The sequence below is a fragment of the Mus caroli genome, unplaced genomic scaffold (genome assembly GCF_978045245.1).
Source record: "Mus caroli unplaced genomic scaffold, Mus_caroli_1 scaffold_5, whole genome shotgun sequence".
In the NCBI taxonomy this organism is placed as follows: Eukaryota; Metazoa; Chordata; class Mammalia; order Rodentia; family Muridae; genus Mus; species Mus caroli.
The window spans coordinates 19071231-19099143 of record NW_028227260.1 but is presented as its reverse complement, the minus strand read 5'-3'; the positions used below and the strand labels follow the sequence as shown (position 1 = coordinate 19099143).

Below are 27913 nucleotides of genomic sequence, written 5' to 3'. Positions count from 1 at the left end.
TGTTGCTGCCCTTCCAGAAGTGTGAGTGTTTTCTTCACATTGGCAGAGGAAATGGAAAGGGGGCAAGGGGCAAAGCCTCTCCCTTATGCCCTTGTATAAGAGTACTCATAGCTTTCTCAAGGACCCTCCCTCTTAATACCATCACCTTGGGAATTAAGGTTTAAATATATGAACTTGGAGAGACTGCACACAAAATCTGACTAGCAGTGTATTTGTTATAATTGCATTCTGCAATTTAGCTACTTAATGTCTTATTGTTGAGCACTGAATCTCTTCTCATTCTATTGAAGTGTAAAGTGACCTTCCTTTGTCCTTATTTCCGTTTTTCTGTTAATAGACTTACGTCTTGCACTTAATTACCTAGTAAACTAATATGCTAAAGCATCTTGGTTTCTGTGAGATGGCTTTGCTGATTTGGGAGTCTATAATTTGTCATAACTAGCTGAGATAGCAGATAGCCAAGAGTGTGGAAATGATGTTACAGAAGTAGATTGAGCCACTAGGAATGAGAAAGGGAAGAAGGTGAGGCATTTGAATGACCATAAATGGAAAAAGTAGTCTTGTCTGTATTTCTCCAGAGTTGAGTCTCAGGACCAAGAAGGTGTAATTGAGTCCAATGCAGATACAGCTTGTGAGTCCCTTATCCAAGTGCTTGGAAATAGAAGTGTTTTAGGTTGCAGGGTTTTTTTCCCTCAGATCTTGGAATAGTTATACATTGATTGTATAAGTAATATATCGTTGGATATAGGTTTCATGCTTAAACATAAAACACTTTTGTTTCATACTTATAGAAATAAAGGGTAATTTATATATGATATTGAATAAAAATGTACTTTTTGCATTTATATTCACTTAAGGCATGGGTATGTGTGTGCATATGTGCACATGTGTGGAAGTAGGAGAACCCATTGTGTAGAGTCCGTTTTGTCTTTTCATCATGTAAGTGAATTCTGGGTCTCAAACTCAGTTCATCAGGTTGGTCAGTCAACATACCTAACCAGCCTAGTGTAACTGTATTTTAAGTACAATACTATGAGAGCAGATAAGAGATATTTCTACTTGTACTATCTAAGGACTCAAGAAATGCATCAGAATTCGGAGCCTTTTAGAGTTCTGGGTTAGGGTTCCTCAACTTGTAATAGCAAAATTACTCTTTACCAAGTACATGTATCGATGTATCGTTATAGTAACTTCTTGGTGTCCTTTTGTCCTGTTGGCAGCATATATATAATATATATATATATGCATTTCTCATTTTACAAACAATGAAACCAAGGCCCAGGTAGCTTTTATAAGTTGTCTGATGCCACGCAGCTACTAAGTGATGATAGCAGCATTAACATGCAAGACACCTAGCTCTTATTTTTATTTATTACACTGTTCCAGCTTTCACTGGGTATTTGCCACAGTATAGGCACTACACTCAAAAGTGAAAAACATGAAGAAAGTGACCTATGACCACTAAACTCCTGATATCAAGGAGCTAATCATCAAATGAGTGCGATTGCACCAAAAAGATAAATTTAATAAAAGGAAGTGAGCCCTATGAGAGAGGTGTGCATCATGATGTAAGAGCCAGAAGAAAGCCTTTTAGTACAAAGTGGGGGTTCAAGAAATAAGGGCAGGTGGCTTTCCCTAAGTTCCACATTGAAAATGCCGAGCCCTATTACCAAGTCTGCCATGGCTCTAGGAGAAACAGGCAAGTTTGATTTTTATTTGTAGAGCAGGGTATTAAAATCCTCCTCTAAATCAAGATGTCTATTCAATAAGTGAATTGTTGGATTGGAAGAGTTAGTTTCACACTGTTTTGCTGAAGATCAATTATGTCTGAGTTACTTTCAGGAGCTACGACAGTATCTGTAGCATCATTTACTTATTAGTCTTTAAATGAACTTACTTTAATAAAAATACATTTCTATGACAATAGCATGACTGAAAATGGAAAACCAGTTTTATTTTCTGTAAATAGAAGGTAACCATCAAAATAAACACACAGTATGGGAAAGTATTTATCTGTGTGCCACCCAAAATGATGCTTTATGGCAGTATTGGCGTACATGCCACACAGTGAAAACCAGCAAAATAGCATCATCAGGCCTCAACATTCTGTAACTGGGGTGAGTAACTTTGTGAGGATTTGTGTCTCCCACATTCTATTTTCAGCATCACTGTGCATATTTCTTTTACTTGGCCACACAGCTCTGACCATTTCAGTTGTGTGTTTCACCCATGTAAACAGGTGTATCCCCGTGGCATACTAATTAGACTCAAACCATTTATCTCATCGTAGGCAGTGAATTGCTGCTGCTAATCTGCCTGCCATACTCATTTACATTCATTGCTGTACTGACTTGAGAGAGTAATGCCCTGTCGTCCCTCCCTGTCAGGCTGCTTTAACTGTATCTGTCTTATTGACTTGAGGGATCTACTACAGTTCAAGGCTCTCTGGCGAAACAGAACTAAAGAACTATAGGATAAAGCTTCAGTACTTTTAGTAGCCTGTGTTAAGAAAGATTCTAAGAACTCACCATAGGTATAACCCCAATCAGAGTCTTCCATTTTACTTTCTAGGAGTAGCAATAGACTGACCTCGGGGTAAAGATTAATTTCTTACTTGTTTGGGATACAATGGCAAGTAGGCCATATCCTTCTATAGGGATATGATAACTGCTTATTGTGACTTTGGGGACCTAGTATTCCTGGATTAGCTCAGTGATTAAGGGATTCCTATCCCATTTTAAGGATAATAATTTGTAGGCAATTTCATATGTTTATATGTTTAATATGAAAGCAAGAATTCAAATCTTATACTGACTCTGGAATATACATTCTAGGGAAAAGGCCAAGGATATTATTCCTTTCCTGCAGGTGAGGCTGAGGCTCCCAGTTTTTCTGGTTTGACTTGGTTGCTGACTATAAAGGAAGGCTCTTCCTTCTTCCAACTTATGGGTGTGGTAACTTCTGTAGTCTGAGTAGTATGAAAATCGATGGGAGCCCAACACACAGGAGCCTAACATGGCACCGCACCACCACCACTACTAGCACCACAGCTAATCAAGCTTTTTACTCATAAAGTTAGTAGCCTAAGGCACAACTAAGTTTATAGCAGTTTGTAGGCTTGCTAGAGCTTGCATGGGATGGTATTATCCTTAGAGGATTTTAAATTCTGGTCATAGGTTCTGGGTTCACTGGACATTCTTAAGGTGAATTTAAGCCTCTGGATGTCTTAGAGCAAACTATTTGGTTACTGTTTTTGTAAATCAGTGTGCTTATATATATAAGGGTAGTAAATACAAAGACTATGGGTTGTTGCTTCAACTTCTGCAGCCAGAAAGGAGACTCAAAGTTCAGAGGTTCCATTGTTAAGAATACTACCACTAGTTAACCTTTGAGAGCTTCCTTTATGCCAAGGACTGTGCTTTGTAGGCCTTAATCTCACTGGAGCTGAGGTAGGATTTTTAGGGACTGATTGCTGATAAGACTATGGAGATAGTAAGAGAAAAACCGTTTGGTTCCTTCCATTCTGGGAAAGAAGCCCTGAAGTTTAACATTGATAGTCACTGCAAAAGCCTCCTCTGTGTGTTATTTAATCTTTTCTGACAGTTCTGGGAAGTAAGGACTAACAGAATCTCTGTAAAAGAAATCCATATGGAAACTGGTGCTTTGAGATGTGGAGAGCTTTTGCTCAATGTTGCGGAGCTTATAAACCAAGCTTCCTCGTCTTTTTCCAGGTCTTCTCTTCTTAGCTAAATAGATATCCTTCTTCCAAAGTCCTTTGCCACCAGTAATCTTAGTTGTTACTCTCTGAAACTCAGGAGGAACTCAAGGCTGGTTCAACATTAGCAGGGAGGCAAAAGATCTCCCTTTAACTGAGCTTGCAGGGGACTGTACCCCCTGGGGAACTACAAAGGGAAAACAAAAAGAGGGGAGTGGAGACACTCTTGTATTGTTTTGGGTGATAGTCTTGTTGTCTCAGGAGCAATAATAACTAGAGGAGGCAAATTTTTCTGTTTATTTTCCTCCTTGGCCCCAGGCTGCTCTATCCTCTTGGCCCCCTCCATTTCCTCCCCTGTCCTGTCCCTATCCTTACTCCTCCTTCCCCCTCTCCCTCTCCCTCTCCCTCTCCCTCTCCCTCTCCCTCTCCCTCTCCCTCTCCCTCTCCCTCTCCCTCTCCCTCTCCCTCTCCCTCTCCCTCTCCCTCTCCCTCTCCCTCTCCCTCTCCCTCTCCCTCTCCCTCTCCCTCCCCTCCCCCTCCCTCTCCTCCCTCTCTCCTCTGAGACAGGGTTTCTCAGTGTAGCCCTGGCTGTCCTGGCACTCACTCTGGAGACCAGGCTGGCCTCAAACTCAGAAATCCACCTGCCTCTGTCTCCCAAGTGCTGGGATTAAAGGCATGCAGCACCACCACCACCACCAGGCACCCATCACTCTCTTTTTCCCTTTCTCCTTAGCTACAGGTCTTAAAGTATTTTAAATTTGTTGTTGTTTTTTTCTGCTGGGAGCAGTAGGGGTGGTGGTGATGAAGGCCTCTTCCTGAGGTTTTTCCTCTGCTTCTCCCCCTTGCCCTCCTTCTGGGCTCCACCCCCATAGTTTGTTAGCTGACCTTCTCAAGAAGGAAGGGAAGCAGGAGAATGAAATGGAAGAAGGGCACTACAGAGCAGCATCTTGTGAGACCCAGGTGTCCGCAGGCTTCGTGGCCATATTCCTTAAGTCCAGTATGTAATTTAACCCTCTTCTTTACACATGTACAGGAGAGCTCCCTTTTGCTTCAGGTGAAAAGGGAGAAGTTGAAGATGCTGCGGGTTGCTATTTGATTTATTTCTTAAGCCCCTTAAGAAAAGGGGAGCCTGCCGGGTATGGTGGCGCACGCCTTTAATCCCAGCACTCAGGAGGCAGAGGCAGGCGGATTTCTGAGTTCGAGGCCAGCCTGGTCTACAGAGTGAGTTCCAGGATAGCCAGGGCTACACAGAGAAACCCTGTCTCGAAAAACCAAAAAAAAAAAAAAAAAAAAAAAAAAAAAAAAAAAAAAAGAAAAGGGGAGCCCGTGGTGCTTCCTAAAACGAAGAAGCCTTATGTCTAGTTAATTCTTGATGTTTGCTCCCTCACAACATTCCATCTGACACAAAGGGTACACCTAGCCTAGATAAAAGTGTATTGTTGTTCAGTGTGTTTCATCGACTAAATGAATGGAAAAAGGGACAGGAAAGATCCTTGAGTTTATGTATCCAAGGTTTAATAATTTACTTTGTTTTTTTTTTTTTTTCCAAAATCAGAATTTGCACATCCAGTACAGTTTTCTCTACAAATGGAGTTGAGGCAGACAGAATCTGGGATGTAAAATAAATTAGGTCTCCAGAAAAACTTTTAGCGAGAGTATAAATTGTTTGGCTATCTTCAGGTGGATTGACACATCTTCTTGAACCTGCGTAGATTAAACAAAGAATTTACCATGACAAAAGGGTACGCCCAGCTTAGATAAAGAGTTCTAGTGGCTATTAATGGCAGTATTACAGAAGTCTACCCATCTTTGTTTTTCACATCACAAAAGTGTATTTGTCTTGAACATACACAATTTTACATCCTTGAATCTAAAACTTTCTGTCAATACTGAAGATAGCCTTAGGCTAGAGAAATATCCTTTTCTTAAAAGCAATACTTACTAGATTTTATATATTAAGAACAATAAGGATACAAGGTATAATGTGACCCTTTTTAAAGACGAATATATAGAGTTATACATTATGTGGCTTCCTCTTAATAAGTCTTACCTTGTAATTGCAGCAGGTGTGTAGGCAGTGGTAGAAATTTGGTATAGAGAGATAGTGAGGCACTTGTAAAAACCCCTATAACAGGGGCATTCTTTTACGTAGCAAGTATACATATCTGCTGTTTAATCTTTGTCCCTTGATTTCTATGTATGAAAATGATAGCGCTGGTACCTACCTATACCACTGTCAGAACGATTCAGTGAGGCTCAGAACAGAGTTCAGCACTTAGTTACTGCTCTGTAACTATGAATGATAATAACACTCAGCATCTACATTGCAGACCTACTGACACCTGATACCTAACCAGGACTTTATAGTTTAATAATGAGAAGCAGTTATAACAACACATAGGTACCTGGAGGTGCTGAAGCAAATGGTCAGTTCTTCCAAATGTAACAAAATAAGGAGAGGGGATGGCCTTTACGTGGTCCTTTTAAAAAGGTGAACAGAGTTTAGGCCACGTCAACAAAAAAGGTAAGGTGTCTCGTGGCCTAGAGATTAATTGGGAAAAGCCTGGTCTTATCAGAGATTTGGAGTCCAGTAGAGCAGCAAAACCCCTGCCGCTTGAGATAAAGGTAGGGTCCAGATCATCACAACAGGTTAAAGGACTTGAACATTTGCGTAGTTGGTGAACTACTAGTGGAGAACTGACTGGGGAGGGAAGGAAAAGGAGACATTTAAAACACATCTGAGCAGAAATAGCAATTAAGCAAATGGACAAACATGCTGGGCACATACTGAGCTGTGACCCTCAGGTTTGTTTGGTGTTTTTACTCTTTTTCTTTTGAAGCTGGGTGTGACATTGCATTCCTGTAAACTCAGAACCAAGGAGGCTGAGGCAGGTGAGTGGTGAGTTTGAGGACAGTCTAGGCTGCATTAGCCTGAGCTCTATCATAAGATTACCTCCTATTTCAAACAAACAAAAAAACAAGAAGAAAAATAAGCTGGGGATCCAACTGAGTGATAGAATGCTTGCTTAGAATATACTAGGCCCCGAATCCAATCTCCATTACTCCCTGATGGGACATAAAAATATAGTGCTACCTGCTGTCTAGGGTTGTTATGAGGAATAAAGGAAAATTGAGGACTGTAATGGTACCTGGCCTAGTGAACTGCCCATATGAGGTGCTGAAGACATGGAACCTATTATTATTTCTTTTGCTTGGCTGCTCCTTCTGTTCCTCCGCTTTGTTTCTCCTCTCTCTCTCTCTCTCTCTCTCTCTCTCTCTCTCTCTCTCTCTCAGAATTGTGGTAGGAAAAAGGCACTGGAAGGAGGCTGTGGTTATCTGTGACTTCCTGGGTTTCCATTAAAATGAACTAGAGACAGACTTTAAGGCAAGGACAAGGAAATGCTGGAAACATGGTGGCTTCTATTCTACGGATCCAGTTCTTCAGGGATATTAGCCAATGCTTAGCTGAGAGGCGGTCTCAGGGGGTTGAGAACTCTATTCTTGGAGAGCTGCTAGCTGGGAGACTCAGAAAGCCTTCTTGTTGGCAATCCGTGATCATTTCATCTTTACCTAGTTTCTCTCACCTCCTATTGCTAGAAAATTCACCCAGCTCTTCTTTCCTCTTAAGCTTCATCCCTAAAAAGACACTGTGACCCCTCTGTCTTTGCTAGTGTCACATGTTGCCATGGAGAACTGGGAAGGTTAAAAAAATCCATTTACTGTTACCATCTTACTGGCACTCCCCATTCTGCTTCCCTTTCTCCCTAGAAATCTCTTACTCCTAATCACCACACCCTTCCCAACCTCCCTTGGAGTGCTTAAATCTGGGTGGATAGTTGACCAAGTAGTGTGCCTGAAAACCCCTGCCGGGGACTAAGGATGCACCGAAAAGGCTTTCAGTCCTACCTGCAGCTGCAGGAGGCCAACTGAGACGGCCGCCAGGGGCGAGACTGGCTCCTGGCTCCTAGGGCCCGCCCCACCCCCTCCTCTGTCCCTCCGCCTCTTCTGCCCCACCCATCTCTACCCCCTCCTACTCCACTCCCCTCTAGCGGCCACTTGTCCCTTTTAAGGAACTCCACCCTAGGTGGAGTCCTCATAGTCGCACCTCTCTTCTGGGCCTAGTCTGACACAGAAAGAGCTATGTACTCCATCTGCTCAGATTGCCTGGGGAGAGCACCAGGCTTTGACCCGCGGGTGCGGTATACCAGTGGGGCGGCCAGGTACCACCGAGAAGTCTCTCAGGCGCGGTCCTGCGGGAGTGCCTCCCACTCGCGTTGGAGTCCCTGCCCTGGGCCGGTGTTTTCCTATATGTTTCGACCAATCGTTGGCGTCTTTTCCTCCTTTCTTTTTAGGAAGGCGCCGGGTGTGCAGCACTAACCGCTGCGAGGAGGGGATCCTCTGGCGCTGTCTCCTTGTGGGTCTTCACTGACTCCCCCTCTCTCTCTCTCAACTTTGCGTTCAAGTCGTGATCTAAGGTTTGGGTGCTTTGCTGGGACCCCGCCCGTGCTCTCTAGGCGAGGGTTTGAGGAGTTCTGAGGTGGGTGGAGAATGGGCTTGGCCGGAACTGAATCGGTTGAGGTAAAAGGGGAACGCAGGAGCTTCAGCGCTGGCCACTTCGCCCCGGAGAAGCCGCTGTATTTTTAGCACAGGGAAGGCTGCAGTGGGAGGATTCTTTTTAGGAAGTCGGCTCCACCGCCCCGATTCGGGGCTTGGATGCTTGAAAGCTTTGTTTCCCTTGTTCTGAGGGTGGCCCAGCTGGGTCTAAATCGACTCCCTCCCTTTTTCGTTTTCCCTATCCTTTTCCAGCCTGGAGAAAACAGGGAGGTGGGGGACCAAGGAAGAGAAGGCTAAAGCGTGTTACCAGGCGCGCTGTCAGACATGGGCGGGTGCAAGGGGAACAGCTGCCTTGAGATCAGCTCTGGAGTATGAGTCTCTGAGAGGACTGCGTGAGCTCCGGACACTTCAGGAGTCGGCGGCGGCTGGAGGCATAGGCGGTAAGTGACTCGGGAAAGGACCACTCTTTTCAGTCTTCAGTCAGGGTTCTAATCCCCGCACCCCGCGTGCCAACCGCACACACCCACTTGGCTTTGGGTTTTAGCAGTGAAGTCGGATGGGGGAGACGAGTAAGCGGAAGACAGTAAGAACATCATGTGGAATCAAATTCAACTCAATGGAAAAAGACTTCCCTTAAGGATCGCGGAGACTAAGAGGAAGGGTACTTCAGGGGGGCTTGTGGAAGAATTGAAAAGGGACACGAATGGATAGGTATGTCTAGTTCAGTCTGTCCTGTCTAGGTGCTCTCAACCCTCCTTAAGTGGTACGGTTTGTTTTAACCCTGTACATCCAAAGTCTCAGCGCGAGAGAAGAGGATTTGGAGGAGCACTGAACCCACTTACGTCACCCCCTCCCTTCCCCCAAGCAGTAGCAGGTACCTAGAGATGCTTCTAAAACGAGGGAGGAGGGGAAGGGAAGAGTTAAGTTGGGAGCCTGCCCTCTAGGTACTGATAGCAAGATCCCTTCTGTGGAGGAGCTGCTTAGGACAAGCCCCTCTGTAAGGGTGGCGGGGCGGGGGGGGGGGGGGGGGGGGGGTGCTCCCCTTGGTTGGGGGAGGAACCCAAAACATAGCCCTGTCTAGGCTCTTTAAGATGTGGCCAAGGGGTTAGTTCCTGTAGGTGGAAGATCAGCCAGAATTGCTGTGACTACTGGAGTGAAGGGACTTGCTTAGCCACAAAGTGAAGCTTTTTGTACTTTTTTTGACCCTAAGAATTTTGTAGAAACTAAACCATGTCGTAACAGGTGGCCAGGAGAACAGTACCTTATTTTCTCTAATACTGTAATTGCAGGAAAAATTTATAAAGTACTTGTATGTCATTTAGCATAATAGTGATGGAGAAAAGAGGAAAAGAGACTCATCGCTAGACTTGGATTTTAACCTGAAGATGGTTTGTGATAATAAAAAGATCTACTTTGAAACCCTTCTACCAGCATGAACTAGTTATATGACCATGCACCCTGCTTTTCTCCTCTGAGGGATGCATATTAAAAATTCTTATTCAGAAGGTATATATGATATAGGCTGTTCCAACTCCCTGTTCTTCACGTTTTCTTACTCTGGGGTTTTCTCTGGCTCACTGCTGATAGACTTTGTACTTCACTGTCCTTAAAGCACATTTCAGATGAAGGGGAAAGAAGGCCTGTGCAGTTTGAATAGCTTGCTCAAAGACAGGCTAGAATATATGCCTTATTTGCTTGCGATTTAACATTGTTCTCCCTGGCTGCAAGAGAAAAGGCCACTAATCTGTCTATCTTCTGATTCTTTGGTTGGTTTAACCACGATGAGGTAACCAGCAAGACCTTTGAACAGCAAACCAGTGGCTCACAAGTGACTTCGTCCTCTTCTTCAAAGTCTTGGGGGTAACCCTTATGAGAGAGACAATTAATCCTTGGAAACTGTTGGTGAGACAGGCTAGGCACAGTGCCTTTAGGTTAGCTTAGAGGACAGATAGGCAAAAGATGCAGGAAGGGTGGAAATACAACTTCAAATGTGTAAGTGATAAATATAACTACCCAGCCTGTCCTCAAGACCAAATTGCATAAAAGCTCTGTGTTCATAGAAAGAACCCTCTTGCTTTCAGAGCATACAGGATAAAAAAAAAATTGGTGGGGAAAAAGCAGCCACCCTCATTTTTGTAGTGTGTGTATTTCAGAGATGAGGCTCTTAGTGGTTCCTGCTGGTTGCTTTTTTGTTTTGTTTTGTTTTTGAAATTTCCAGGGTACGAAGCCCAGCTATTCTTAGTCTTTAGAGTGCCTGTTTCTCATGTGAGGAGGTGGGCCTTGACTACTCATCCGTTTCGACTCTGCCAGGGGCTTATTAATGCTTGATACATTTAGATGTTTTCTTTATTCTCGTATTTTATTATTATTTTTTTTACATGTTTTTTTTTTTTTTGTACGCGTATAAAGTAAATGCTGCATGTATGAAGAAGCTAGAATTATGGGTAATTGTGAGCTGCCCAACATGGATGCTGGGAACAGAACCTGGGTCCTCTGGAAGAGCAAAAAGTGCTCTTAACCTGTAGCTATCACTCCAGCCCTGTGCATTTATATGTTTGCCTTAGTTTGGAGTCAGTTGTACTTTATGGGCTCACTTAAATTGTTGAATGAAGGAAAAATGCCTTAATACAGAATTCATTTAGCAAAATGGCATACTGGATGTTAGGTACCGAGGGGAAAAGGTGCCCCCCCACCCACGCGCCACCTCCCCACCCTAGTAGACATTGAAACCAGGAGCTGGTGTATTATTGGAGTTTTTAAAAATGGCAACAGGGTGTAATAGAACTGGCCTTGAACTCTCTCAATTCTCCTCTCTCAACCTCCTGAGTGCTCCAGTTATCATCAGCATGAACTGTTATAACTACTGAGAAGTTTTAAAGCTTGCTTTCTGTATGAATTCTTTTCTTTATCCTCCAACCAGATTTGTATTCTTATTTAAGTCCTGCTGATGTCCCTGTCCTCCACAGATCTTCCTTATCTCCTCAGCTATTATCAGATTGTCTTCATATGTTCTTCTATAAGACAAATAAACTGTCTTATAATATGCTTGTTTTTATGTGTGTCCTGATAAGTATTTATAGCATTCCATCGATCTCTCATTCCTACCTAAAATGTGTTACTATGAAAACTTTATTTTCTTTTGCATCTGTAAATATTAGTTTGAAGAACTAAATGATTGTTCCTGAATTTTCTAGGACCTTGATCACTGCCTGCTGCATTTTGGCTTAGTTGTGTTTATAACTAAGCCCCCAGTCCCCTTTGAGACTCAGAGCTAGTTGATGACACTCCATACCATTGCAGCTTCATACCACTTACCTTTCCCTTACATCCTTTCCTTTGCAAGCACTTGGTACATATTTTGTGAGATGATGATCTAAGGTCTTACTCCTTGTTTAGTTTTTCAGTGCAGCCCTTGCTGTCCTGGAACTTGCTTTATAGATCCGGGCTGGTTTCAGAACTCACAGATTTGCCTGCTTCTGAGTCTGGAGTGCTGGGCTTAAAGGCATTCACCACCACAGGTCCTGTCTAAGTTCTTATTCTAACTAAACTGCTTTTTGGTAAGTGAAGAGAAACTGATCAGTTAACAGTGCTGACCTAATTGATCAGCTGTTCAGTTTTCTTTCTAGCTTACATATGGATATCATTTGTTTCAATTTTATAAGTAGAAGTTAGATTTCTGATCTGTTTATGAACCATAATTTAACTTTATCCCCTAGCCTCGTTCCTTATTTCAAAAATGATGTGGTACATTATAGTTATAAATAATATATTGAAATGAAGGATTTTAGCTGTTTTTCAATTTTGAGTGTGTTGTTTACTTTTTAACGTCATTGTGTATCTGAAGGGGACAAAATGTAAATGATTGGTCTGGAGTTAGTTATAAATCTCTAGAACGTGCTACGTGCTCTGTATCATATACTAAAAATGTTAACTGTGTATTTAGATTTTTTAAAGTACAATGTGGATTTTTTTTTGGCTGTGCTAGGAATGAAATTTAAGGGTCTTGTATATGCTACAAGAATTTTGCCGATGAACTACATCCCTAGCCTATGAGAGTTTGAAGGTACAATCATGTAACTCTAGTACTTGCTAAGATATTTCAAACATGCCTTCTGATAGTGGTAGCGGCATGCCATTAATCCCAAAACTCCACCAGAGGCACAGGCAGGCAAATCTTTGAGTTCTAGGATAATCAGTTCTACACAGAAAAACCCTGTTTCGAAAACAAACAACAAAAACCACTCACATTTTGACATTTTGTTTTAACCACCAGCTTACCATTTCTGAAATAGAACCTATTTTTTTTTTTTTTTACCACTAGACTTACCATGGCTCATTCAACACTTTTCCCCTTTTCATTTCCTTGTTTCTACAACTTGCCTTGACGAAGTTACTTAAACTATGCATGTGAGCGTTCTCTGTGGACTAGAGATGGTAGTACAAACTACTTGCGTGGCATTGAGGAACATAATTGCTTTAATCTTATGAAAACACTTTCAGAATTTATGAAAGTATAGTAAGCAGTGAAAAAACTGTAGTTTTAGTTGTGTTTCTCATATCTTATGAACAATATACAGCCTTATCTGTCTTTCATTATTCTCAAAATTGCTACAACCTTAATTTAGGCCAGAGGCTTAAATAATTACCTTATATACCAGTTACAGCTCACATAAATGTTTTATTTTTCCTAAAAATTTTAAATGCTCATTGAACAGATTATTTATTTTATTTTATTTTCTTAATGGACGTATTTTAAATTGGTAATGTTCCGTATGGCCCAAGACCTGATGTATAAACAAAAGGCTATACGGTGAAAATTCTTCCTCTTGTTCATGGCCATTTGTTACTTCTTCTTCCTCACCAGAGGCAACTAAAATTACTAGTTTTTATGACTCTTTGTGGAAATATTTGAGGTATAGCAAATAATTAATACACACATATATATTATTCAACATTTTTATTTTTTTAATTTTTTAATCTGGAGTCATTTTTAAATTTTCTGTTTTTATACATTTTAATTAAAGTGTAATTATATCAGCTTTTTTTTGCCTTTCTGTACATGCTTATTTGCCTTTTTAACTCATTAATTTTTTAAAATTTATTTTTGAGAGTGTAATTGAATTATATCTCTTCCTTTTTACACACAAATACTACCACATTCTGCAGTATTGTTCTACTGTTTGTTCTTCCTACTTAAAAATCTACTTTGGTGGTACCTCCCTATAGGTTCACAAAAATGCCTCATTGTTCTTTTTGACTGTATAGGTTGTAACTAGATCGCTAAGACTTTATTGAGCCAGTTTTCTATTGATCAACATTTAGGATATTTGAAATTTCTGTAGTGTGTCTAATAGGAATGAAAACTCTTATGTAGTATATATAAAGCTGTTATAATGAAATCTCACTAACTGGGTGCTTTAAACAACAGAAGTTCTGGTTTTTTAGTTGCAGGGGCTAGAATTTAGGGATCAGGGTCTCAGCATAGCATATATATGTACTGCGATGACTGCTTTCCTACCTCACATTGCTGCATTCTGGGCTGTCTACTTTGTGTAAGTGAAGAGATGGAGAAGCCTCCTGTGTTTCTTCTTAGGGGACTGCTCTTTTGTGATTAGCGTGCTACCTAGATGACCTCATTTACTTTGAATTATTTCCATAAAGGCCATATATCTATAAACAGTCACCTCAGGAGTGACAGCTTCCACATACAAATTGGGGGCAGGGGGGTATCAAGCCACTTTGTCTAATCTCATGCTCCTAAAAATCGGCCAGTTGCCAACATTTTAAAGTTGGATTTCATTTAAAGTCTAGATTCCATTTTCTCCAATAATTATTAGATGAAAGAATATGGTAAGGTTTTATACAATATTACAGATCGTGGCACACACCTTTAATCCCAGCATTCGGGAGGCAGAGGCAGGCAGATTTCTGAGTTTGAGGTCAGCCTGGTCTACAAAGTGAGTTCCAAGACAGCCAGGACTACACAGAGAAACCCTGTCTTGAAAAACCAACCCCCCCAAAAAACCCCCAAACCCCACAATATTACAGATCAATGAGTTTTTGCAGCTGTGGCGTTTCATTCTTTTTCTCAACTGGAACTTAACTGCTGTGTGCCAGTTGCATTCACTGCACATTTTGTCTTATGATTCATACCACAATTAAGTGGGCACCTTTACCCTCTTTATCAATAACCAAGCTTATTGTGAGGTATGAAAGTACCTCTGTTATCGTTTTCAACTTTACCAAACTATTCCAGAGTGCAGGGTTGTATTTCTTTTTTCATCTAAAAAATATTTTTGAGAATTTTATACAGGTATATAGTAGACTATGATCATATCCACCTCTCATTTTCCTACTTCCAATTTGCCTCCATCTGTTCCCCACTCAACTTCATTTTTTCCTTTCCTTTTTAAAAAAACCAACTCTCTAAGGTTAAGGAACGGCTACTACCTATTTGTGCATGCATGTGGAGCCATCTACTGGAGGGAGCATGTGCAACCCACTGATGGCCACACCCGCAAAGAATGCTCAGCCTCAGCAACTGTAGCTTCTGAGAGGCGGAGCCTTGTGGGCTTCTCCATTCACTCTGGACGTTCCAGCAGGTCTTGTGCAGGTAGCCACAGGTCATGAGTGGGATAACTAGATCATGTTTAGAAGAAAGTATTCAAATATGTTCAGGTGGAAAAAGAGCTTCTGTACATCAAACCTGGACTCAGATCCCAGCCCGACGACCATTTCTATCTGACATGGCTTTAGCATTCATTGCTTGATCTCTCTGACCCTGTACTCCTTTGTGTGTATACGGTATCAACAATAGTACGTGTTTTATTCTTGTATAAAAGAAAATGGGGCCTAGAGCCACCATGAGAGAGAGAGGAGAGAACAAAATGGATGAAACCCCTCGAGGCTATGCTACTGGCCACCTACATGACTGGGGCTTGTTGAAATGACACTGCAGAACTTCAACCTCTGGAATTGTTAAGATGAACTGATAAAATAATGATAGGTGTCGTGCTAGTAACTGGTTTGGATTTTTACAAGGCGACTAGACTATACTTTTGTACCTTTTGTGATTTTTATTTTCTTCTTCTGACCGAATTACACAGATTAAAGGAGTAATCCTTAAAACTTACCTGGAGATTTTTATAATTGCTTTGTGCAAATTCCACATGTCATTATGATATATCTTCTTGACAACCATATGTGGAGTAGGTTAAACTCACAGATCTGTATTTTGTACAGAAGAAAATCCAGGTGTACAGAAAGGGTCAACGAGTCTCCCAAAGTCACATTCATTGTCTCTTCATTTCTTTTCACAATGCTTCACTACTTGAAATGTAGGAAGCTACCATATGTTAGCAATCTCATTTTCCACACTAACATTCACCCATGATATATATCGTCAGCTTCACTATTTGTCAGAAGAGAGAACGGAATGATATCTACTCAAGATTCTCTTGAACAATTAGGCTGTTATCTTAAAAATTAATATCCTTTTATGAAACATTTTTCCTTTTTAAAAAGAAGGTATCATTAGATTTGGGGTATCATAAAGTAATAAAGTATATTGTAATTGGACTCAGAGGACAAAAGTTCTATTAATTCAGTCCTCCTAAACTCTGTGAGCTCAGGCCTCCAAGTTCATTATCTGTGCAATGTAACGGAAATTATATGAAATTGTTCCTTTACCTATTATAATGTGATATAGATGTATATGTGATTCTTTCCATTGTCCAAATGCTCTATCCTCCTAAGGAACTAGGTTCTTATTAAGCCTGCCTGTGTCAGTGCTCAGTGGTCACAGTGCACCTGGTCTCATTATGTTGCCCTGACTGACCCATACTTTTCTGTGTAGACCAGGCTAGCCTCAAACTCATAGGAAATCCAGTTCCCTCTTTCTCCTGAGTGCTGGGATTAAAAGCCTGCACCACCATGCCTGGCCCAGTTGAGGCATTCTCAAATGTCAGATAGCCTCTGTATGCCGTTCGACTAAAAAAATTGACAGGGCAAGTAAGACTTGACTGGCTTTTTTTTTTTGGTTTTTCGAGACAGGGTTTCTCTGTGTAGCCCTGGCTGTCCTGGAACTCACTTTGTAGACCAGGCTGGCCTCGAACTCTTGACTGGCTTTTTAAATTTACCATCGGAACTTTTAAAGGTGGGCATGGCCTTTAAATTTTGAAGATGAAGTTCTGTGTATGCCTCTACCTGCATTCCACTCTGCTAAATGGGTGGGGTACAGAGAGGAGCATGACTAGGGAATCGGAAAAATCTGTGCTAGGTGTTGGTAAACACTTGTATACTTATTTACTTAAGAAATCCTACAATAATCTATGTGCTGGTTATTGTTACAAGGAGTTCAGAAACCAGAAACTCTTGCCCCATTTTTTTATTTTTTACTATTACAGAATTTTGAGCTGGTAATGGTGGCACTTGTTAATAATCCGAACACTTCAGAAGCTAAGGCAGGGGGTGGTGTTATGAGTTCTGGGATAACCTGGGCTACAACACACTGAGAGCCTGTCCAAAACAAGATGCAGTATGAAGAGGGCGGTTTGAATATTTGCAGCCAAGATACAGCAACACAAAACAGAAAATAAAAAAGAATTTAAAATCAATTATTTTATCTATTGAAAGCCAAGAACTGAGGAAACCATTCCTAGTTGGAAAAGCTGTAATTCTCAAGGACACTTCTTTAAAAAATAAAAGGGAGAATTTAGAGAATTTTGACAGTTGAAACCAATTCTTTCCAGTTTCATTTGAAAATTCAGAGGCTATACTAGGCAAAATACTACCAGTTTAGACTCTGGTTGAGTCAAGCATATATATATATATATATATATGTATATATATATATATATATATATAGGCACAAAGAAAACGCAGTAGAGAGTATTGATCTTAGAGTTAGATGCTCATGAGTCACATTGTATATAACTGGAAAAAGTGTTTTTCTTTATCCAACTCAACTTGACCATCTAGAACTATAGGATTTTACATTATCATTTGCAAGGCCCTACTGCTTCTATCGAGCCTCCCAGGGATAGGGCCATGGAGGAAAACACATACTAAGGAATAAGTACAGTTAGGGCCAGGTGAAAGAGAACTTTGACATCTAACTGAATTTAAGCGCTTACCCCTGCATGTCTTCTAAGGCCCGAGAACATTGTCTGAAATTATAGTAGATATTCAACAAATTTTTGAATGTTTATCAGGGTAGTGACAAAAAACGGAGCAAGGAGTCGGGTGTGGTATTAACCTGCACTTGGGTGGGTAAGGCAGGAGGATTGCTTGTGTTTGAGACCAGGTTGTGGTACAGGTAAGTTCCAGGCAGTGTAAAACATCTGGATCTCACAGAAAGAAAGGGGGAGTAAAGAAGGGAGGGGGGGGCTTTTTCTTTTACATTAAGAACAAGAATTGGGAAAATGTACGGAACCATGAGAAAAAATTGAAGAGGTTATGTATGAAACATACAAGTGGCGTCGTTAACATGAAGTGAGACGTGCTATGAGGAATAGCTAAGAGTTTCCAATTCCTAAGTTGGGAAAGGAGGTGAGTTGGGAAAGGAGGTGAGATGGCAGGGGAAAAAAAATCCCTGTTCGGTCAGATAATTCTCTTATAATCCAGAGGGGGGCGCTCAATAGCTAGAAGAGCTTGATTGTTGCCAGGAAAACCTGTAGGAGTGTCACAAAGTTTATTTACTTTGCAGTCATACTGTCCTTGACAAATTGTTATTTCTAGTGAGGACAAATTACAAGTCATCTACTGTCTGGTCTTCAGTTCCTAAGGGTTAAAACCAGGCAGGGTAGAGGAAGCATAAATGTAATCTGAAGTCTGACTAGTTAGTTTGTAGGTAAACTGTAGATTTGGGTTTGTATCCTTAACCTCTTTTCGTCTCTACTGAAATTGAACTGTGAAAAACAAAACCTGTTGCAGAGGAAAACATAGGTACTTTTTATGAGATGATTCAAAATATTTGAATGAAGCTACTAGTGCCATCTCTTTGTAAGAGGGGCAGCTATTTATAGAGGAAGATGAAAACTGATTTTAACTATGCTTAGCTTATAGATTTAAGATGTATAGACAAAAGTGGTCTGTTGGTTGGCTTTGTACATATACTGCTCTGGTCGATATCCATACAGCACTTTAAAAGTCCTTAGCAAAAAAAAAAAAAAAGAACTGGACCAGGAGTGGAAAGGTTTTAAAACCATAGAACTATTTTGATAATTACCATAATTGGATAGGTCAGAGCGGCTGGATTCACTTAGATGAAGGAAGGGAAGGACTTATATATAGGAAGTAGGCAACTAGAGTCAGAGACAAATGATGATCTTTTCTATGAGTAGATTAACTTAGAATGTTTCAATGACTTTCTAGTATAAAGTTTTTCTGAAAAGCTGTTCATAGAGGACATACAGGTAAAACCAAGTGTACATGTCATACTCTATGCCTATATTGGGTTCAATATTTTAAAAACTATTTTCCCCTTGTATCTTTTCTAGGTATGGATAAATTCATAGACAACATGGATGTCCGAATTAAATCAGAAAGTGGTTCGATGCAGGTATTCAAACAGGTGAGCTTTGTGTGTTGGATATCCATCTCTTAGACATTAGAGAACTGAAGCTCCATTTTCAAATGACATGGATGGGAATTGAGAAGGGATAAAGGAAGGTAGATTTTCCCAGAATGATTTGAATGTCTGGTTGTGAGTTCCAACTAAGGGGTCTGCCTAACCTTGAAGAAACAGCTTCATAATGTTCCTATAGTCGTTAGTGAAGAGCCATAACCATTTATTTAGCACTCTCCCATATTTTTGGTATGGTGAGAATTGTGTGCTTTGTTTTATTTAATGTTCTTGGTAGCCTTGCTGAACAGTGTATTAGGTTCTCTCTAAGGAAACATCCTCTTGACTCTATTTCCTTGTTAACTGTTTCCCTGGAGAACCCTGGCTAGTACACTACTTTTGGTGAGTGGTGAGTAGTGTGTGGTGTGGTGTGGTGTGTGTGTGTGTGTGTGTGTGTGTGTGTATGGGTTATAGACTTGTGCCACCACGTTTGTTTTTATATGTGGTGGCACAAGTCTATAATCCCTATAATAAGCAGATTGAGCCAGGAAAATGGGTATTTCTAGCCCATCCTGGGCTACTAAGGAGATCCTGTCCAAAACAAAATAGACAGACCGACAAAACAGAAGGAACAAAGCAATTCCGACTTTGAATGTGAAAACTGGTCTTGGTGTCCTAGTTTGCCTCTCCTGTGCTGTGATAAACAGCATGACCAAAAAAGCTACTTTCGGAGGAAAGGGTTTATTTGTTTATAGTTCACAATCAAAGAAGATCAAGGGAGGAATTTGAAGGCAGGAATCTGAAGCCACTGAGAAAATACTACTTGCTTCTTTTCCCTTGCTTTGCTTATAACCCAGGCCTCACCTGGCCCCTCCCAAATCAATCATTAAGAAATGCTCCCACTAACTGCTCACAGGGCAACCTGGTGGGGAGAGCTTCTCAGTTGGAATTTCATCTTCCCAGGTATGTCTGTGAGGCTTAGTCTTTGTTTTATGAAGGTCTTTAATTATTGATTGAAGCCTCTTCACTTTATGTGAGTGGCTTATTCCAACAGTGATGTAAAGTACTTGTTTTATTGAGGAGGTAGCAACAATTAGATCTCTATGAGTTCAAGGCCAGCCTAGTCTACACGTCGAGCACCATAGTGAGACCCTGTCTCAAAACAAACAAACGAAAACATCTAGAAAAACGTTTAACCAGCCACCTGACACTATAGCCCTGCTAAATTGTCACAGAACATCAACTTATCACTAGTCTCATTGTTCACATTTTACAGAAAAGAAAACTGGTTTTAAATGATGTGAACAAGTGTTTGTTTTTGAGATAGGCTCTTACTATTCCATAGACCAGGCTGAGCTGGAACTTGCTGTATAACTTTGGGCACCCTCAAACTCATAGCAAACCTCCTGCCGGACTCTTGAGTTCTGGGATTATAGGCATTGTATGATGCCTGTTTGTTGAGTTATAAGGCATCATATAAGTAAGCCCCAGATACTGTCAGAATTACCTTGAAAAATCTGTCAAAATTGCATGTATATTGAATATCCAAATTTTTTTATATAGTACTCATCTGATTTTTTTGGCCCTAGTAGCATGCCCATATTGACGGATTTTTGTTCCTTAATTTAGGAGTCATATATGCCGAATGTGTGTGTGTGTGTGTGTGTGTGTGTTATACGCATGTGCACATATGTACCTTTTTGTTTTCTTGAGATCAATCCTCAGTATATAACCCTTGTTGGCTTGGTACTCAGTATGTAGACCAGCCTGGCCTTGAATTTAGGGTAATCTTCCTGCTTCTTCCTATCAAGTTTTGGAATTACAGGTGCATATCATAATGCCCAGCTAATGACTCCTATTTTTAATCAGTGAATGATTGGTCTAGGGCATATAATTGGGTCTAAGTTACATATGCATTTGGATGAGACTCCTTGTAATGTTTTAATGATGTTAAACTGAATTTAATACCTTGTTTACCTTTGTATTTGCTGCCATTTAGAAGCTATTAGTACATCACAAACTTGCTAGTTGTTGCAAATTATCACTGGAGCTTGGTCATAGTAATACAGAATAATACTGAAAGAAAGCTTTCTAACTTAGGACATACATACTGCTGTCTGTTTTATTGATTTCTGTAGTCATACCTAATAAATGGAGCATTTGGCTGTCATATTCTTTTATTTCTCTCTCTCTCTCTCTCTCTCTCTCTCTCTCTCTCGCTCTCTCTCTCTCTCTCGCTCTCTCTCTCTCTCTCTCACACACACACATACCACATTTTACTTTGAAAGTAAGCTGCATCAAAAAACTTTGCTCCTTAATAGCTGGGTATCACCTGCAAAAATCGCACTATCCTCTAAAACTCTGTAAGAATTGCCACATCCCCAAATGAACAATATTTCCATAATGATATCTTGTATGTATACATACATACATGCGTACATACATACACACATACACACACAAACATTTCAGAGATACTTTCAATGGCATATTTCCTTTTCTTTCTTTCTTTCTTTTTTTTTTTTTTGTTTTTCCAGACAGGGTTTCTCTGTGTAGCCCTGGCTGTCCTGGAACTCACTTTGTAGACCAGCCTGGCCTCGAACTCAGAAATCCGCCTGCCTCTGCCTCCCAAGTGCTGGGATTAAAGGCGTGTGCCACCACGCCCAGCGGCACATTTTCTTAAACTTCTTTTTGTCTACCAGGACTGTAGCTAAGTAAGTCTGCTCAATCCTTACCACATTTGGGAGCCCAGATTCTATATCTTCTATAGAATTTTCCCTGACAGTCTAATGCCCATAAATGCCTAGTACACTCATACTCCTGGAATACTAATTTATTTCTATCAGTCATTCATGTAGTCTCACTCTTTTCCTGGTTCTGTATTGTCAGTGGCAGCACGGAAATATCTCATATCTTATTAACAATGATTTTCATCTCCTAAACTTCACATTTACTATCTTCAGTTGTTATTATGTCACATATAATTTACATTTCTCTTGCTTTTGTCCTTCTTTTTTAAGATTTACTTTTCTAATTGACTGTAAATGTATGTCTTTATGTGACTATGTGCAGGTGCCGTTGGAGGCCAGAAGCATTGTATCCCTTTGGAGCTGAAGTAGTTTCAGGTAGTTGTGAGCTGGCCAGTATGGCTAATAAGATAACAGAGATCTATTCTTGAAGAATCCTAGGAACAGACATCTCAAAGAATGTTGCTCCACTGTCCTGGACTATCAAAATGTACATGTTAGAGAAAAAGTTCCTTCTCTTTTCACACATCTGGTAGGTGTAGGCATTCCTTGGCATATGGCCCTATCACTCTGCTATCTGATTGTGTGTTCACATCATCTTATTTTGTAGTCCTTATAAAGATACTGACCACTAAATCCCACCATTTAGGTATTCCAGAATGGTTGCTTTAGGATCTATAATTCTGTCTAGTGGTGGCGCACGCCTTTAATAATCCCAGCACTCCAGAGTTAGAGGCAGGTGGATCTCTGTAACATCAAGGCCAGCCTGGTACACAGAGTGAGTTCCAGAATAGCCGGGGCTACAGAGAGACCCTGTCTTAAAAAAATCCATAATTCTATATGCAATGATCCTTTTCCCAAATTGGTGATATTCATTGATTCTGGGCACTAAGATGTGAGCAAATCATTTTTGGGTGACCGACCATTCTTCAGCTTGGTATAATGTTACTTTTCTAATATATATTACAAAAATGTAGTTGTTAAAATAATTTTGATCATGTCATTTAAAGCAATCATACACAAAAAGAAATTATTTGCTCCTTTTTTCTTTACTTTCAGTTTCAAGCTAGATACTAATATTTCCATGCTGCATACAAAGCAAATACCTAGACTTCATCTATGCATATATACATATGCATATTTTTATATTCTGTGGTTTTGTCTGTTTTTGTGTTCTGGGAAAGGCTCTTATAGGTCTAGGTTAGTCTGGAACTGAATATCTTCCAGCTTTAGCCCCTTGAATTCTGGGATTACAGGTGTATGCATTTCTGATCTTGTTTTTTTCCCCCTGTGTGCTTTTGTTAGTATTCTAGTCTCTTAAAATTGTCACATTCATTAGTGTGTGTAAAGAGGAATTGTCTAATAGCGCTTTATTTCCTAATACCATTGAGATGATGGGGATGTAAGATTCAAAATTCCTCTAGGTTTAGATTAAATTTAGCCTTTTAATAATATTCATCTCCATCCATTTTTCTCTTAATACTGAAACACATCATGGCATTATTGGAGAAGGATTGGAATTTCAGAGGGTAAAACTGGTTTTTCGACCAAAATAATTGAATGTGCATAATATATGTGTACGCACACACAAGTGCACCCAGGCATGAAAATGGTTAGTCTAAACCCAGAGCAAAGCTAGAAGGGACCTGTGGACAAAAACAGCTTTTATCTTTCTCTTGGGGAGGAGCCTGGGTTTTATCTTGTTACCATGACAACACTCCTTCCTCTCCTTTTTACTTACTGTGCTGCCTGCAGTATTTTGTTCTTTCATTTTCTTTCTTGTCTTGCCTTCCTGCTTTAAAGCCCACATCAGAGCTATTTCAACTAACAGTTGGTAACAGTTTGGTTCCCTCACTTGATTTCCCTTACTCTCCTGAAGCCAAGGCTGTCTTCATCAGATGTTCAAGAGCTAATATTTATGAAAGTGACCACTTTTTCTTTCTGGATTTCTTTGTAGAATTGCCTTTTTCCATGATCTCTGGTAATTTGTCAGTAACGAACTTAAGAAAAATGCAGACTCAAATACTGGTTTTTGTTTGTTTGTTTTTTTGTTTTTAAAAACGGATTAGAATCCTGGGCATTTAAGGAGGATGATAGGAAATAAAATATCTTTTACACCATTCCCAAGTTTCTGGACTGTCCACACATAGCCAGAAATACTGGCAAGCTGTAGCTTCAAGCGTTAATAAGACAATTGGGGAAAGGCAGCAGCCATTCTCTTTGGGGAGTGGTTAATTATTGACTAGACGACACTCAAAACCTGAAACTGGACCACAGAATTGAAGAAGGAAAAGCGTATGTTAACACAGAAAAATCTCATAGAGCTTTACATTAATTTTCCTGTGGGCTTTCAAATCTGTAGTCATTGTATTCAGTGAAGAATAGAATGTGGCGCCCATCCTTAGTCATCCTAGTGAGTCACCAAAATTCTAGGGCTGTAAACCCAACTAGGACATTCTATGTAGAACAAGAAAATAACTCAGGTAGTGCATGGGTTTTGTTTTTTGTTGTTGTTGTTGTTTTTTTTTTTAAACTATAGTGACTGTTTTATACAGAATATAGGATAAACAGTACTGCATATCAGGACTCTTAAATTATTTTGATCATATTTAAAAGATAATCATCAGTGCATGCAAACAAAAGCATTGCTTATACTAGTGAATAAATATGGGTTGATTATCTTTTTTTCTCATTTTTTTAAATGTACCTTACATCCCAATTGTATCTTCTTGCCCTCTGTCCTTTCCTCCCAGTCCCTCCCTTTCCCTTGCCCTTCTCCCTCACCTTTTCTCCTTAGAAAAGGGCAGGCCTCCCATGTACATCAACCAGCCTTGGCCTATCAAGTTGCAGTAAGATTAGGTGAATCTTCTCCTCTTGTGCATAGGCAAGGCAGCTCAGTTAAGGAAAGAGATCCAAAGGCAAGCGATGTAGTCAGAGACAGCTCCTACCCTCACTTTAGGAGTCCCACAGAAGTCCTAACTACACAACAGTTGGAATGAAAGTAAGAAGAACCCTGACAGCTACTCTCTAGTACATTCTCCTAAGAAGCTTGCTTGGAGAAGCATTAACACCCAGGAAATACTTGCTATAGGCTGGATTCATTTCCACATAACAAGCACACATGAAATCAATATGTCCAGAAGGAAAACGTGATGATATTCTTTGAGGAAGCTACTAAAACACTAAGGTCTAAATAACCACCTAACATTTCTTTCAAAGCCATGGAGCAAGAGAGAGCGGTGATTTAAGCACCATTGTGGACAATTTGGGTGGGATATTGACAAATCACAAAGCAGGCTTGGAATGTGGTGCCAATGTGGAATGTGGAATCCAAGATGGATTGTTTGAACAGGGCCTGTAACATTCTCTCTCATCAGAGCAATGAGTATGTATTTGTTTCTATTGCTTCTTTGTTCAGTTTCCATTATGGATATTCTTGAATAGTGTTTTCAGCAAAGAGAGTTACTGTAGATCAGCACAAGCTCTCCTGCTGATAGTGTTATCGTAGGTGACACTCTTTGTCCTAGCAATGGCCTTGGCGAAAGGGAATTTACAAATAGTCTCTGTTTTATATTTAAGACTCAGAATTCTAGGCCTAAAGCATAGGCTCTAGAAAACCCATTACAATTTTTAACTAGGTACTTCCTTGTTGTGTCTATTTATACATCAGTACCAATGATCTTATTAAAGAAACTATCATGTGTAGGGCTGAGGAGATGGCTCAATGGTTCATTGTATATACTGTTTTTGCAGAGGACGCTGAGTTCGGTTCCTCCTCTATCAAGCAGCTCGCAGCCATGTGCAACTCCAGGTCCAGGGAATTCAACCTCATTGTGCTTCTCCATATTCATTCTTTCATCCTTTCATAAGCATCTAATGTAATCCATAACTCATGTGTGTATTATTATGTGTGGATTAATGCCCTTTTGTGAAAGGGGGTCAGTAAAGTCCTGTTAGCAGGAGCAGGTGGAGTTGAAAATTCCAGTGATGAAGCCATCAGGAACTGCTTTACTAGGGCTAAGGAGATGGCTCTGTGGTTAAGAGCACTTGGTGCTCATACAAAGGACTTAGCTTCAGTTCCCAGCACCTGGCCTCCATTGACACCTAGAATTAAATGCACATACCTATAGATGTATACATAATTAAAGATGAAAGTAAATCATTTTAAAAAGAATAAAAGAGAGAAAATATTACATCTTACAACAACACATGCTTCTATTATGACTGCCGTATCATTGAAAGCCCTGGTAGGAAAAAAAAAATCAAACAAACAAACCAACAAACAAAAAAACACCCTATGGAAATGGATGACCTACTTGCTAACAGATTCTTTTGATTCTACTTCTTCTACCAGTAAATGAAGCTAGTCAGTCAGAGGCAAGTAGGAATATAGGAAAAATGGTAGCTTAAATTGATTAGGGAGGTCCAGAGGGCAGTAAAGCCATGTTTAGTAACACAGTTAATTTTTTAAAAATTGTGTGTGTGTGTGTGCTCACAGGGGCCAGAAGAGGACATTGGATCCCCTGAACTGGAGTTACAGGGAGTTGTGAGTCACCTGATGTGGGTGCTGGGAACTGAAGCTAAGTCCTCTGCATGAGCACCTCTGCTCTCAACCACAGAGCCATCTCCTTAGCCTCCCTGCCTCCTCCAGTCCCCCCCCCCCGCCCCGTACACCCCCACTCTGCTTCCTGTAAAGCAGTTCTTGATGGCTTCATTGCTTTCATCTTCAGCTGACTGCATACCTGCTCCTGCTAAGGATTTTGCTGATCCCCCTTTCACAAGAGGGCGTTAATCCACACAGGTTATCCATGGCATTAGATAGTTGTAAAATGGTGGAAGAAAGCATCTGGAGGAGCACAATGGAAAAAAAAAATGAACACAAGGCCCTAGTTGACACAGGGGCTTGCAAGTCAGGAAAACATTGTCTCAGCAAGCAAGAGAGAAAAGCAGATGGTCGTCTGGTTAAGTTTGGAGGTTGAGTATAAATTCATTTTCTGTCCTCAGAATGCTCTTGCCTGGGGTGGTCTGTAAATGAAGTCACAGCAAGAGGTCACTATCTCTCCATATTCCTGATATTTTGCAGAATTCAGGCCTTTATTTTTTATTAATTAAACATAATAGTTACTGCTATAGTAGTTTCATCATACCTCATGTTTAGCAAAAACTCTTTAATACCACCATACAGTAGTGACACTTCTCCAAATGTCTTACCAACACGGTTCTGTTTGTCTTTTTGTAGTGTCCTTACTCCTCATTCACTGCTGTCTTGTCACTCATCTCTGTCCATGTCCCTCTACTCTTCCATAACCCAGACTTTTTTTGAACCCTTTTTTGCTTTCTTTACAAATATATAACTGAAGACTAGCTCAGTTTTATGTAAAGTAGGCATTTTGAACATCTCTTGCTCTTTAAAATTTCCATAACTCAAATATCGTGTTGTCAGAGACTGAAGGCTTGCTCTGTTATCAGCTGAAGTGGCACAACAATCTCAAGGGCCATTTTCATGATTTATGTTTCTTGGCTATTGTATACACAGTACACAGCATCCTTGACATCTGATTGGATACAATTTTTACAAATATTTTAATTAGGTTGGGACTTTATATGTTGATATTATATATTCAATAACCATTGATTAGTATTTTTAAATGTCTTTTAACTGGTGAATTTAAAACAAAGTTCATACATATTAATATGGTGCCATGTAATATTTGGATATCTGTATACATTGACTAATGTGCTTAAATTCCTTAAACATCATTTTATCATGACATTTTCCAAAATTTTTCCTTTGTTTTTAAATTTATATTTATTTATATGTATGTATGTATGTATGTATATGAATACATGTGCATGCAGTGTGCTGGAGGCATAAAACAATGTTGAGTGTCCCTTAAATTGAAATCATAGGTGCCTGTGAGCTGCCATGTAGGTGCTGAGAACTGAAAGCAAGTCTTCTGTAAGAGCAGTACGCATTCTTAATGGCTGAACTGTCTCTCTAGCCCAGTGTTGTATGTAGCCACACAGTAGCTATGAGATAGCATTCTAGGGTTCTGTGCTTTATCAAACAAGATTGGTTCCTTTTGGACATTCTTTGCCCTTCCTTCTTCCTTCCATTGTCCCCAAGCTCAGGTAGTCTTTCTGCTCCCGATATGTACGGATTGAGCTTTTATAAGATTCCACACATGAGTCTGATCATGGTATGCTTATCTTTCTGTGCCTCCATTATTTTATTTAAAATAAAGATCTCCAATTTCATCTATGTTGAAGTAATGACAAGATTGTATTCCTTTTGGGAATGAATACTATCCATCATTTTATCAATTGCTAGAG

The 27913-nt window shown here is 40.2% G+C and overlaps 1 protein-coding gene across 5 annotated transcripts in view; it reads left to right on the top strand.

The window, feature by feature from the left end:
- The window catches only part of Klf8 (KLF transcription factor 8), a 174830-nt gene that overhangs the window by 130049 nt on the left and 16868 nt on the right, over nucleotides 1-27913 (top strand). For 4 of the 5 annotated variants that reach the window (XM_085837946.1, XM_085837945.1, XM_085837944.1 and 1 more), the window contains one exon: nucleotides 18769-18842. In XM_085837946.1, the coding sequence (XP_085694072.1) occupies nucleotides 18771-18842 (72 nt within the window). In that variant the 5' untranslated portion in view covers nucleotides 18769-18770. Of the gene's footprint in view, nucleotides 1-8069; nucleotides 8191-8521; nucleotides 8710-18768; nucleotides 18843-27913 lie in introns of those variants that run through there. The other variant, XM_021154097.3, reaches the window with a different exon arrangement.